Source organism: Haemaphysalis longicornis, unplaced genomic scaffold (genome assembly GCF_048455015.1).
Source record: "Haemaphysalis longicornis isolate Haplotype H1 unplaced genomic scaffold, Haemaphysalis longicornis Haplotype H1 scaffold_7, whole genome shotgun sequence".
In the NCBI taxonomy this organism is placed as follows: Eukaryota; Metazoa; Arthropoda; class Arachnida; order Ixodida; family Ixodidae; genus Haemaphysalis; species Haemaphysalis longicornis.
Genome location: NW_027526422.1, coordinates 58,245,743 through 58,260,348, shown reverse-complemented (window position 1 = coordinate 58,260,348; position 14,606 = coordinate 58,245,743). Strand labels below are relative to the sequence as shown.

General features: G+C 47.8%; 1 protein-coding gene across 4 annotated transcripts in view; it reads left to right on the top strand.

Moving 5' to 3' along the window:
- The window catches only part of LOC144145740 (NAD kinase-like), a 54,484-nt gene that overhangs the window by 30,547 nt on the left and 9,331 nt on the right, over nucleotides 1-14,606 (top strand). For 3 of the 4 annotated variants that reach the window (XM_077677445.1, XM_077677444.1, XM_077677447.1), the window contains 6 exons: nucleotides 3,047-3,155; nucleotides 4,907-4,992; nucleotides 7,377-7,479; nucleotides 8,454-8,554; nucleotides 10,489-10,518; nucleotides 14,155-14,254. In XM_077677445.1, the coding sequence (XP_077533571.1) occupies nucleotides 3,047-3,155; nucleotides 4,907-4,992; nucleotides 7,377-7,479; nucleotides 8,454-8,554; nucleotides 10,489-10,518; nucleotides 14,155-14,254 (529 nt within the window). The remainder of the gene's footprint in view (nucleotides 1-3,046; nucleotides 3,156-4,906; nucleotides 4,993-7,376; nucleotides 7,480-8,453; nucleotides 8,555-10,488; nucleotides 10,519-14,154; nucleotides 14,255-14,606) is intronic. The other variant, XM_077677446.1, reaches the window with a different exon arrangement.

Genomic DNA, 14,606 nt, shown 5'->3' with positions numbered 1-14,606 from the left:
CTAAAGGTTGCTTCCCCTCAAGAAGACCCTGTGTGCAGGGGTGCACCCTTTACAGGCCGCTTGCTTCGTTATACAGTATTGGCGTCACTTCCGTGACGGATATGACGTAAATGAAATCTTCGTGAATCCCGGAATAAAACACTTTTAAATGCAGAGCATTTCTTTAACTCACGATGTCACCCGGCGTTGTCGGCGTTGGCGTGCCTCGGCGTCCGCAACAGCCGTTCCAGGTGCGCCCTCTCCCCCACTCCTCCTCGCCTGCTCTCCGATGCTCTTCGCGTGTTCTCTTGCGTTCGTCGGCGGTCGCAGTTGATAAGCGCCCCCTCCCCCACTCCTCCTCGCCTGCTCTCCGCGGCTCCTCGCGTGTTCTCTTGCGCTCGTCGGCGCTCGCAGTTGATAAGCGATGGAAGCAAGACCTTCAACTAGTACCTCGACGCAATCCAACATCAGCGCCGAAGCACCAGTTCAAGACGTCGTACCATCATCTTCGTCGACGGCGGCAGAAGACAAGGCGGCGAGGCGGCGGGCTGCCGACGCCGAGCGCAAACGTCGTAAGCGCGCTGCCGACGCCGAACTTCGTGCACGCGAAACCGCGGCCAGGCGTCAACGTCGACAAGCGGATCCCGAGCAGCGTGCACGAGAAGCAGCGGCCAGGCGTCAGCGTCGAGAAGCGGACCCTTCGAGTCGAGAGCAAGACACAGCTTCGAAACGTCAGCGTCGGGCCGCGGACCCGGCCGTACGGCAACGAGAGGCGGCGGCGAGCAAGCGTCGTCGCCTGGAGGCCGCCGCCGTCCCGGAACCCGCCGTCGAGGAAGCCGTCGGGCAACGACAACGGGACTTCGGGGGTGCCGACGCGCGCTTCAACCCCACTATGCTCTGCATTTACACGTGTCCCTCGCGCGGGGGCATGCGACGGAGGATTTTTTTTGTGTGTTTAAAAAATCCTTTACTTGCAAGCGGAAGTGTGCGAATATCCGAAACTTCGAATAATTCACGAATAGTGTTTGCTATTCGATTTTATTCGCAGAGCATTTTTACCATGCGAAGTACTGGGAGTTCTCGAACATTCGAAATTTACATATAATAGAGCAATTGTTGGCTTTGCCGCACAACATGCAAACTTTCAACCTTCACCGCACGGCTTGCTTGTTAAGTTGGCTTTTTTGCACGACGTCAAAGCTGTGCAAGGCCTAACACGCGTAAGCCTTGCGGAAAAGACGAGTGTGATGACTCAGGTGTATTGTAGCTGAGGTGGAAAGCTACTTGTGTGAAATTAAAAGCCTAAAATAATTATTGTGTCAGTATAATGGCATTAGTGAGAAATCAACAGTTCTAACTTCCTACTGATTGCGATGTTTGCAGTCATTTACTAAAGACTTTAATGGCACGCCTACCATTTTTTCAAGAACTTGATACTTCCTCCATTCACAGCGTGCTGAGGAATCTGTACTTGTTAATGGCAATCAATGTACGTCGAATTTTTCTTCCATTGCCATATTGTCCTGACATTACTCTTAATTTTTTGTACCATTTTTTTTTCCAAGCATTAGGGCGTACATTGCATGAACACTCGGATCAGATGTGTTGAGTCATGACTGCCCTTGTTATTTCTTGTAGGTGTGATTTAGAAGCTCACGCACTAAAGCAAAAATATTTGTCGAGAAAATATTCTATATGACTTGCATCAGTTTTTACTGTTCACATTCGAAAATATTCAATTATATTCACAGGCCGTTTTTAATATTTTTTTCTACAATACAGTATTTACTAAAATACGGTTACTCCTTTGCTTGTCATATGCATGTACAGCCGGTAAAAGGATTGTCTATAACACAGCTTTCGTACTCTCAGCCCTATCCTGTCCCGCCGGAGCGGGATTTTAATAAAACTACTGCGGAATTCTGAAGTCTTAGCCCTTCGCTTTTGCCTCCGACATGTTTGGAATGAGTATGTTTCGGCAGTTTTCAGATGTAGCTGGTTGAAGTTGAAATCGCTGTTATAGACAAGCCTTTTACCGACTGTACAATTACGTAAGCACAGCGGTTATCTTCCGAGTACGTAGCAAGCTTACCCGCACTATACTGGACAAAAATGGCAGCATCTCCACTCCGTGGATGATGGCGAGGGTGCGAAGTACGGCGACTCGAAATGACATCCAAGTTGCGTCCCGAATGACATCCGATTTGCGCCCCCACCGTCATTCGATTTGAGCCGTGGGTTGCACCTTGATTATCCCCTAAATGAAACTGCAACTAACGGCTCAAATCGAATTTCGCTTAATTTTCTCTTGATGGTTTTGTGCGAACGGATGGACGCGGACGGACATGGGGAGGTCCTGAGGTACTCCGCACCGTTACAGGCGTCGGAGTAAGCCGTTTGACTTTCGGGTACTAACTCACGGTCGTAGCCCGATGGGTGAGACGACTGACACTAACTCTGTCCGGTCTACCAGACACAGGCTCGAATCCTGCCGGTACCTGTGTGATTTTTTTGCGATTGTAAATGCTATGCGCACGGACCCGGACGGACATTGTGTGGTCCTAAGGTACTCCGCACCTAAAAAATTACCAGCATGGAGCTGCTGTTGCTACGTGAAAATTCTGTTTTTGCGGTGCAGTCAAATTATTCGCCACTGACTGGAGCATAGTATCTCGTTAACTTCATCTGGTTAAATGCATTCGTTCCTATTATTCTTTACCAGTTGCATAGTCAGATAGCTACAGCTGTGCAAAATTCGAAAGCAAAATGTGGATAAATTTTGGCACAGAAATCAAAAAGCCACATAATATAAGCCCACACTGTACAGTGCGTAGTCAACTTCTCCATCACCTTGCGAAATGCACGTGAACTGCACATACGGCAACATGTTTGACATCACACGTTGTGCTAGTCTAGCACCGGGCAGATAGCCTACATTGCGAGACCGCTACTCTAGTATTCTTTCAGAGTCACAACATATACTTTAGATATTGACACGCCAGCTTTACGCGAGCTCCTGTCGCTTGCCTGAGTCTGTTTTTTTTTTTTCGTTTGCTTATTCTTTCAGGTCAAAAACATGGTTGTCTTCGTTGAGGACGCCGTCTTGGACGACCCTTTCTTAAAAAACAACAAGGCGTTCCTGAATTTCAAGGAGAAGCTGTGCACATTCACCGAAGGTAATCAGATTATAGCTTAAAAGCTTAAAACGGTAGACTGAGACCGTTATTCTTCTTGTCACTACCAAAAATGACGTTACTGCTGTTATTGCAATGGCGTGCAAAGTCAGAATGAAAACGTTTTTCCGCTGGAAATGAATCTGACACACAAAAGCTTCAGTTTTTCACCTCTATCAGATAAAAGGCCCCATGGGGTCAGGATTAATCCCATTCGCTTGTGCTGAGCAGCTCAGTCTTAGCCACTGTGCTATAAGAGGCGACGGCCTCTCAAAATTTTGGGGCTCTACGCGAGGGAAGTAGGGGTAATATAACTCCTTACAAGGTAGGTACAAGCCCGGCACCCCTGTCGTGACGCAGAACGTCAATTAAATGCGTTGATATTATACCGCGTCTTGCATATAAACCTACCTAAAAGGTACCAAACCATCCTGATTTACGAAAAGGAAGCATGGGAGTGAGCTAAGAGAACGTGTTACAGTAAAAAAATTTCAGGCTATCTCCACTAACGTGAAACCTGGGGAGGAGCGAAGCAAGCGGTGTATAAGGCTATTCATGGCGCCTTGGCGTTTTTGCCCACGGAGATGAAACCAGTGGGGATAGAGGTGTACAGCTTTGCAATAAAAGTCTCGTGTCTTTGAAGCACAAACCGTTCTAGCGCGAGGCGTAAACGAGTGTCCCGGTGTTTTTTAGTACGCGTTACGGAGCGTTCCAGCGCGAGGCGTAAACAAGTATCCCGGTGTTTTTTTTTTTTTAGTACGTGTTATGTTCTAGCCCGAGGTGTAAGCGAGTGTCCCGGTGTTTTAGTACCGTGACTACAGGAGACGATGCTGATGACGACGACATGAGACGGCAACAGCCCGAGCCCCTAAGGGGCTTCGCACCTTAAAAAATGCTTGCGTTGGGGAAACATTTTCAGCAATGCTGGGGCTGGTACCTAGGCAGTACGCGCCAAAACCCGCGATTCTGACCCTATACTACGGAGGCCAAATAGCGGAGTTCTTTTAGCAATTGACCAGAAGAACAGAAGGAGTTCTCCAAGCGAACCAGCGGGTGACGCTGGGTGCGAACAAAGAGTAAGGCCCCTAAAATAATTTTAGGGGCCTTAACAGGGAGTGCTTGGCTTGCATCCATGTGGGAACGGAATTTCAGGGATAAATACACTAGCTCTGCCTATCAACAAACAACGGCTACCAATAATTTTATTTTATTTTTTATTTTTTTGCTTGTGCTGGATACTTAAGCTGACGCGGTTTCGACTTCTACTCCCAGCACAGTGATCAGCCATTTTTCAATGACCCTCAAGGAAGAAAAAAAGCTAAAAATGCAAATTGAGGTTAGATAGACTGCGCCCGCTGGGTCCCAAAGTCTCTCTCTTTCGAAAATTTTTAAATTTATTTTTAGATTGTTTACGTTGCATTTTTTCTTCCTCACCATGTTTATCTCCCCCCTCTTCCCTCCCCGAAATTACACTTTGCTTACGCCTCTAGTATCAAGCAAGAGCTCTAATTTCGCACTGTTCTTTCCGGTTGCGTCCTAAATGAAGCAAGACCTTGGCCACACTAGTTCATATCGTTAAAATTAATGAACCAAACCGGACAATGTTCTGAGAAAAGTACATTCCGTTACGATTACGTTATTGTGCAGGCATCAAAAACATGGTAGGCAATTCCGCCTTTGATGTTTTTTGGAATTGTGTAACTCTACATGGGCAAGTGTGGGTAATTTCGATGCGCTTCATGTCTTCCGGTCAGGTAGAGATGAGCTTACGGACCGGATCGACTTCATCATCTGCCTCGGAGGCGACGGCACCCTTCTCTACGCTTCATCACTCTTCCAGGTGAGCCACTGCACCAATAAAGGATGGGAAGAATTTTGACTTAGCTCGCTGTAAACAAGGTAGAACTCCATAAGTGACATCCTAATTGTTTATTTTTGAAAATTCGCTGCATATAGTACTGCGACTGACGGTCGGTGGTTCTTAAGAGGAACTGAAACATGCTTGTTCCTTTCGATTGATACGGATGTTTTTGCACCTCCATAAAAACAAGCTTAAACTCTTCGAGGAATATTGAATTTTAATATTTTCCACTTTGAGCTGCTCCAGGAGTTGTCCAGTATAGGCGTGTCTTAATCATAGTCACCTGATTTGATGGGACAGTCTGGATGATACTTCGAAGTGGGCTAATTGGCGCAACAAGAAGAGTTCAAGCAGTTGGGTCTATAGTGTAAAGCATAAAAGTGTCTAAAATGTTTTGGAAGGTTTGTGCCCCTACATTAGCTTTATGCGCACCACTCCGTGCATAATACATCTCTGCAGTGGTCAACAGTATCAGTAATTTAGATTTAAAGCGTTACCGCTGTTGAGATGAACCTACGAGGTTCGGAAGTATCTGAGTGGCCATGACTTAATTCTGCTACCTTGTGTGCTGTAGGCCACTGTGACCCTCTGGAAACAGTGACCTTCTAGGAAGAGTAACACGCGTACTTAACCCGCCCCGATGGCTCAGTGGCTAAGGCGTTGTGCTGCTGAGCCCAAGGGCGCGGGTTCGTATCCCTGCCGTGGTGGCCGCTTTCCTGATGGAGGCAAAAAGCGAGAACGCCCGCGTGTTCGAGATTTCGGCGCACGTTAAAGATCCCCAGTTTGTCAAAGTTATTCCGGAGCCCTCCATGCACTACGGCGTGCCTCATCGTCTGTGTAGCGTCGGCGCGTTAAACCCCCATAATCAATCAATCAGCACGCGCACTTCTGGTAATTTCAGATGCGAAAATGTCAGGTCATGCATACGCATGCACCGTGATAGTGACAACCTGTTAGTACCAGCTGTGTACCCTGCCCAAATATTCAGCCGCATTAGGAACACTTGGGGGAATTTTCCTAATGAAGAGTTAATTTTCATAAATAGGGAAAACGAAACGAGTCACGGAGTTAACTTTCGAAGGTGGTCGGTCGCCGATGTCGATGATCGAAGAGACGATCCGATGATCGATGATCGCTGAAACGATGACTCGTCGTCGGCACTCGTCGTCGGCACATAGCCGACGATGGTCTACTTCAAGTAAACTCAAAATTTACAATATGTACACTTTATTTACAGTACGTACTTACAACTTTCAAGGCTTATGATCGCATACAAGAGGTCGGGCAAGGCCCGCGTCGAGCGGGGCTCGCCGCGCTCCCTCTCCTCCCCTCTGTTCTCCTGTTCAATCCTCAAAAACATCAAACTCCTCGGTTTTTCCAACAAAACCCCGCCCACAAAAAGGGACGTCACAATGTGAGAGTGAGGATGGCTCATTGATTAGCCCACACTAGGCCACTGATTGGCCACGGTGACAAACAAAGCTAGGTGGGTTCAAAATAGTCACGTGACCCACATCTCTCACTCTCATACAGAAACCCAAAGGTATTCCGCAAAACCCAAATATAACAGAAATGAAAACCAACCAACTAAAAGCAGACCTAACGAGGGGAATCGGCTCTCGGGCGGCACGTCTTAAAGTATTGTCATACCGTGCACGCCTGTGTTTGCGCTCCGCGCCGCTACAATTCATTTTCTTTGTTAACACGTGGAGCGCCTAACAAAGCCTGGTCGCCTACCCATTGACGCATACCAGCAGCCGAGTCGCCAGGTTTAGACGTGACGAACTGAAACGTCGCCCACTAACTTTCGTCTGGTGACCTCCTCCTATGTTTGACCTGAGGTTTGACCCCTTGACCGACCTTCAGCTCCTGTCCGGTTCGGGGATTCTCGTGGCGGCAATAGCGGACGTTAAAATGTCAACTGTCCCCCTCTGCCGGCTTCTTAAACGAACGCAAAGGAATTCCCCTTCGAAAGCTTACATCCCTTTCAGCTATTATGGAGTGACCGACGCGTTTGTATGCGTCGTCTCCGGGCCCGCTCGTCGGGTGGACACAAAAGCGCGGCGAATAACAAAAGCCTCCGCGGGTGGTTCACCTTACGCCCCTCACGCCAAAGTCTGCTCGGTCGGCGTGAAAACAAACACCACAAAAGTCAACACTGTACTTAACGAACGATATCTAGCTGCCCGAACTTAACACACCCGGGGACCCGAACTTAACACACGGCCTTTTATCATTTCTGAGAAAAACCTTTTTGGGTACCTCTAGGCGACCTGCAGTAACATCAATTTGCGTACATGTAATCCTCCCGTTTCCCCCTCTCATTATGTTTGTATTGTTCTCCTTTCCCTGTCTGCACCCAGCAAAGCGTGCCCCCCGTCATGGCCTTCCACATGGGATCGCTGGGCTTCCTCACACCGTTCGACTTCGACAATTTCCAGGACAAGGTCAACAATGTCCTCGAAGGTACCTATCCTTCACCTTGTCGTGCAAATGTGCTTGCTTCTGTGCCTAATTTAAGTGTAACTAAGGGTAACTTAAGAAAGAATAACTTAAGAGAGAGGGTAGCTTAAAAGAGTAGGAATAACCTAATAGTAACTAATAATAAGAGTAACGGTCGGATTTCGCGGGAGTAGAGCCATTCTTCGATGATGTAGCATAAGTACGCCAGCGTAATCTGCGATGATTACTGTAATATTTGGTGTTGCCAATAAATACGTGTGGTATAATAAGCAGGTAAAAAGCTGGTTTTCTGACAAAGCACTCAAGCTGATCAACAAAAGGGTCATCTTCTTGCCTTGAGCTTCTAGAGCGACAGTTCGCGAAGCCTTTGAAATGGAGGGGTTTGGTGGCGTAGATATGGCACGCATTTGATACGCTTTTGAGCAAAAAAAAAAAGTATGGGGGGGGGGGCATTGCATTGATTACTACGGCGAACCTCTTCCGTATGTAATTTTTATGACCAGCTTTGCCAACTGAGTGTCCAACATGCACGGAGTGGAATGAAAGACATGGCTGCCCTGCTTTCAGTTTCTGCACCTTGATTTGGTCCATCTTTAGGAACTATTGGTGTAACTTCCACCTACTGGGTGCCTTTGACAACCTCAGCAATTCTTCAAAAGTTTTTTTTTTTGTGTGTGTGTGTGTCTGGACACTCCAAACAGCGAAATCTGGTGGGGAAACTACAGAGCTTTTCTACAGGTACAGGCGAACCGAAGTGCCAGAAAGCGTGTAAGGCACCGTAGACTATTTTGTCTTGTTTTAAGTTTGTGTGTATGCAAGTACCTGTGCTTGTGTATGTGTACACGCATGTGTCAGCATGCAGGCTTGTTTGTTCCTTTGTGTGGCCTTTTAACATGTGTTGGTGTGTGCGTGAGTGCCCATGTAATGCGCGTCACATACACAGCTGAGACACGTGCATAACACTTTTCCCTTTGCAGGTAACGCGGCGCTGACTCTGCGCAGCCGGCTAAAATGCAGCATATACCGCAGCGAGAACGACAACAACGACAACACTCTCTGCAGCAACTCGAGCTGCCTCGTGAGTATGCGCGGCAAGCCCTTTCCTCCCCAGTCCACTTGCGCACTCTTTGAAGACAAGTGTGGGCAGCTCTTCAGCTTAGTTACTCCTCGAATCAGCTTCCTGGGTGAGGAATGTGATTCGTGTAATAGCTTCGCAATTATCTCGTGGTGCTGTAAATATTCGTTGCAAGGCGGCAAAAAAATAGTCAAGACTCCGTCGTCGTTCCCTTTCGTTGCTGTAATCTATTGGGTCGCGCCCCATTGCAAGGAGACCACAAGTTCAAGCAAAGCCAGTAAGAGATTTTATTGTAACCGGAAGGTTCCGTATATGTTAAGGGTATACAAGGGGGTCCCAAAGTCAGTGACTGCAACGGGACCGTGAGTTAGCAGAGCTCAGATACTTTGAGGTTGACAGAGTTACAATTACAGTGAAATCTCGTTGATACGTTTTTCACGGGAACTGGAAAATAAAACGTATTATGCGAAAATGGTATTATCCGAAGCGTAAAAAAAGGAGGAAAATATGCATACCTCGTCAGCAACTCCCTTTTATTGAGCAACATTCAAGTAGCTGGTCAACTTGTGCCACACTCTCTTCTTTTCAATGTCCAGGAGTAAATTCTTATGAAACGTAAAAAAACAGAAGTTGACGGTATTTTTTGTTACGCTTCTTTTCAATGTCCAGGAGTAAATTCTTATGAAACGTAAAAAAACAGAAGTTGACGGTATTTTTTGTTACGCTGGACACTGTTTTGTACGACAATCCGTGTCGTGCCTTAAATCGTTGGAGACAGCCGCCGGACGCTTGAAAGTCTTCAATGTCTGAGAAGAGCGCGATGTTGTCAACTTTTTCGCACAGGACTGACCTGTCGACGGTCATTCCCACTGCTCTAACTTCCTTGACCCATGTAAACAGGGCGTCTTCCATTTGCTGGTGCTTCGCACCTCGCGTTTGTTTTGCACCGGGGATGAAAACTTGCAGTTTATTTCGAAGTTCCTCTTGCTGTCGACTATAGTGTTGTGGATAGGCAACACTATTGACGATAACAAGGGGAACATTGTCGATAGCAAGAGTTTATTGCCGCAAACCGAGCTCCCGTGCCAAGTCCACGTGCTTCCTCTTCGGCTTCCCTTCGAATTTGCATACAATTTCCACTTCTTTTTTTTAAGTGAGCGCATTTCGTTTTCTCTACATCGTCGCAAGCCTGGCAGCACCATCGCACACAGCAATAACGCAGCCAGACAAGAACAAAAAAAAATATAGCCGCAGAACCACAGCAGCACCACCTAACACTGCAACAAGGCAGAAAGAGAACAACGAACAGTGCGAGAAGTCGCGAAGGGAAGTCACTGTCTGCCGAGAGAATTCCACACCTTCGTTTGATAATATACGCTTCGCTAGATGGCGCGGTGCATCGCCTGATGTATCATCATCATTGAATGGAGCGGCAACGCATACCAGCGATGTTTTCGCCCCAAAGACGGCGCTTCCGCGGCATCAGCTGCTCTGCAACGTACAGATAATGGCTTGTTGGAATGCGGTTTGAGCTACTACAGCGAAGAATAAACGTAAGATTTCTAAAAATTATCTTATTATCCCGGAATGCGGTTTGAGCTAGTATAGCGAAGAATAAACTTCTGTTCGAATCTAAGCTGCATTGTTTTTTTTTTCTAGTAATAACGACACTTCAGGTCATACCAGTGACTTCCTGGCTGTGGTACATACAAAAAGTATGATACATAAAAGCGCTGACGGGATCGGCAAAACTGGACACATGAACATATGGCTCGCCAAGAAAATCGTGCGCGGTGCATTTTTCTTTTCGCTCATCGCAAAGCACAAAACATAAAACATATTCTTCGTGCATAACGTCTTCCCCTTTTTCGTACACCCAGAAATGCTGCAAATTTCTCGTCTGAATGAAGTACTTTTTGCCCCTTCTTCTTTCGTAGAGAAATCGCCGTGGACCTTGCCAGCAGCACGTATGTTGTTTAATTTCGCCTTGCATGCACGTTTTATCGCGGCGCCTGGGCCCAGGTGGGACCCATACTCAAAAATAGCAGGTCTGTCTTGTAACAGTGCAGACGATATCGAAAACCAGCATGTGCCACTCGTGCAGCAAGGATATATCGCCAAATGCGTCCGCAAAACTCTGAGTAGAGTAGCGTCAGTAAGGGAAGAGCGTGCAGAATACGGGCAATTTTGGGCTGACATAACATATATATATATATATATATATATATATATATATATATATATATATATATATATATATATATATATATATATATATATATATATATATATATATATATATATATATATATATATATATATATATATATATATATATATATATATATATATATATGGAAATGTTTCAGGTTGCGTCACACTGAGCAGTTCTGGTTGCGCTGCATAAAGGGGAACATACCAACAGGTGGGAACTGAAACCGGCCGCTTTAAATAAATAAAAAGAACACAATCGTTTTGCACTTTCCATCAGAAATATGTAATCTGTGACGGTCCAACAACGTTTGGCTGTCGCACAACACTAGGGGCAATCATCCGCGGTGGACCTTGGTGATGTTTGGGGCCAAGTATTCTGGTGTCCCACAATGACGTCAGCATCCGGAAAATGCAACACGGGTGTCTGGCCAATCTATTTTCCAATTGACGAACGATCGAGTATTACGTCGCTTGGCACCTCATACGGCTCAGTTCGAGAGTTGCTTAACGTTAAGCCTAAATATAGCGCGTTCGGCCTAAGGTCATGTCACGTTTTGACATCTCACGTCGTCAAAGGTACGGTACCCATTAGAAAAAGCATTCATTGTACACTAAGCTACGGGTACCGGTTCACGTCGCGAGGCCTAAAAACAAAAAAAATTAGGCTTAAGCTCTCAGGTGCAGTGCCAACAGTTGCTGGTGTTATTCTAGCAAAGTAATACAGAGCAGGAACGTACGCCGTTGCAGCGTGCATTGCTATAGAGACGCTGCTGTCCGCTGTGCATGCTGGTACCGCAGTACCAGTTAACCAATTAATCGATTAATCCATAAATTACTTCAAGCACAAGCACTGGGAGGGTCAACAAGAAATTTGCACCCTTACTCTGAATCCTGTGTGCGTACGTATACTCACCCACATAGTAGCACATACGTGCACAGCGCTTCCACACAATGTGCCATCATTAGTGATGCCAAAACGTCTAATTTTAGGGGCGAAGCCCCTGCTGGAGCTATTGCTGTCTCCTGTCGTCGTCGTCGTCGTCGTAATCGTCGTTCGTCTTATGTAGTCACGGTACTAAAACACCGGGAAACTCGTTTTTGCGCTAGAGCGTACGCGTACTAAAAAAACACCGGGACACTCGTTTACGCCGCGCGATAGAGAGCTTCGTGCGTCAAAGACTTACAGCAAAGCTGTATACCTGTACCCTCCAACGGTTTCATCTCCGTTGGCAAAAACTCCAAGGTGCCAGGAACACACTTATACTCTGCATGCTTCGCCCCTCACGAGGTTTCACATGAGTGGAGATGGCCCGGGATTTTTTAACAGGGGGGTTTGCCTTCTACATAAACGGCTGTGTAGCTGGGAATCGAACCTGTGAACTGATTGATTGATTGTAGGGTTTAACGCGCCGACGCAACGCAGGCGATGAGGCGCGCCGCAGTGGAGGGCTCCGGATTAATTTTGACCACCTGGGGATCTTTATCGTGCGCCGAAATCTCGTACACACGGGCGTTTTTGCTTTTCGCCTCCATCAGAAAAGCGGCCGCCGCGGCCGGGAATCGAACCCGCGACCTCGTGCTCAGCAGCGCAACGCCTTAGCCACTGAGCCACCGCGGCGGGTAACCTGTGAACTCCTGCTCAGATAGGAATGCCTAGCCTTGTCACTGAGCCACCGTAGTAGGTAGCGGTAAAATTAGGATGGTGTTTGGATTAGATACCCTTGACAGGCGACGCCACTATAATGTTGACAGGCATTCCTACAATAGAGCTCTCGATAACAGCTGCTTTGCATAGCAGACTTCCTCGACTCTTGAGGGGCAAAACGAAAGTGATAATGAAGCGATCGAACAGTGGTTAGGTACCTTGCACTGTTCAGGTGTTGCTTGCGAGGAAGATAACTGCTCCAGGTTCTTTCAGTCACCAAAATATGGCCACCATTCCTGCATTTGAATGTTTTATTCTACAGATAGCCAAATATTCACAGACAAAAAAATTAAACCCAGCTCCAACCAGTGTGAACTTTGCTGAAACAACGGAGCTGTGGTTCTACTGTGTCGGCTCGAACGTCAAAGGGCGCCCGTCTGAGAACAGCAGCGCCGTCGCCGCGCAAATTCTACGGTTCACGCAAAATGAACCGGCAGCTAAACGTCCTCGGCAGGAGGCTCTCTCCCATCTCCTTCTTAGAGCACCGCACGGGCCGGGGCTGACCCGAAAGCCGGGCCCGGCCCGACCCGCCCGGCCAGGCCCGCGGGTCGGGCCGGGCGGCCCGAAAAGTTTATAGGCGGGCCCAGGCCGGGCTCGGGCTCGAAGACGTGGTCCCGGGCTGGGCTCGGGCTTCAAGCCACGGGCCTGCAGCCGAACTAAGGGCCACTCATTAAAGGGCCTAAGGCGGGCCTCCGAGCACACGCGAACGTGATGGATTGCATTAACCTAGGTCTTGTGTGCCAAGCTGAAGTGACACGTGCAACTGCAAGGAGCGGGCTCTTTGTACGTCTTAGCAACGAAAATAGTAAAACAAATGATTCTTTGATGTTTTTACTTCCCACAGAAATGAGAACGTTGTTTTCGCATGAGTAAAAAAAATAGTGACGATTACTATGCGAAATTTGTGCGCAGTGCGAACTGTAGTCTTCTCGGTCACGGTGCATATCTGCTGCGTTTCAGGTATCGCGTAAACAACCAACGCACCGCGGTGCGCGCAACTCTGCCGTTACCTCGCAGCGCGTCGCCACCGCGGAGCATGTTGTTGCAAATCGTCTTTGAACCTCCCGCGCAAACGTCACGTCGTTCGGACGATCGGTGAACGGAGCAGCGCCTGGCGAAAGCGTGAGGGGGAAGGCTCTTATTGCCGTCGACGCATGGCGAAAGTGTGAGGGGACGCAGTGACAGAGATGACGCCATAGCCGCGCTTGCCGCCCTTCCCCTCACACTTTTGCCTGACGCTCCTCTCCGTTTTCTTTCTGCCTTCGCTGCCTTCTTCCCTCCCTCGGTTACGCGGATATCGGCGCAGCCAGACCGGCAGGGGTGCGACAAGAATGGGGTCGTCACTGGCGCCCTCCTCTCATTACGGCCTGTCGGCGTTCGTTTTGTGGAAACTGAAAGTGGCACGAATAAATGACCCGTAAATGATTGTTTACGCTGTGATCGGCCGTCTAATGGGCCACTCTGGGATTAGTGGGCTGGCAGCGAAAAAAACGTAACATGAAAATTTCGTGTCAGTACTCCTTTAAAAATGACGGCGTCATTGACCATGAGTTTTAAATTCTGCCTGTAAAGGCTCTGCACGGAGTAGATGTGTGCGCCATTTCTCCGCATTAGATATGTGCATGCGTGGTCGCGCGTCGCAGAATGTGTACTAAGGCGTTCTACTCACTCCCCTGCTGTACAGGTGCTCAACGAAGTCGTCGTGGACCGGGGACCGTCGCCTTACCTGTCCAACATCGATCTGTACCTGGACGGAAAACTAATCACCACCGTGCAGGGAGATGGTAAGCTATGCACGCGCTGCAGTCGCGCTCTCTTCTCTAGTGCTCACGGAACCCGCTTTTTGCAGAGGTGCTACAACGTAGGTGAAACAAAACAATAGCGAGCAATGCAGCATGAAAAGTTATGTCTGCAGGACCGGTGCTATAGCCTGACAAGTTTTCCCTAGGTTAGCGACAAAAGAAAAAAAAAATCCTTCAGAGGGTTGCCCATTCGAGAGTTGCTCAGGGGAGGCAATGTATGCACCTGCATAATGACGCTTGTCGTGAGTGATCGTTAGTATCGTTTACCCCCCCCCCCCCCAATTAAAAAAAAAAACTTTGCGATACAACTAACATGCGTTTATTTCCATGAAAC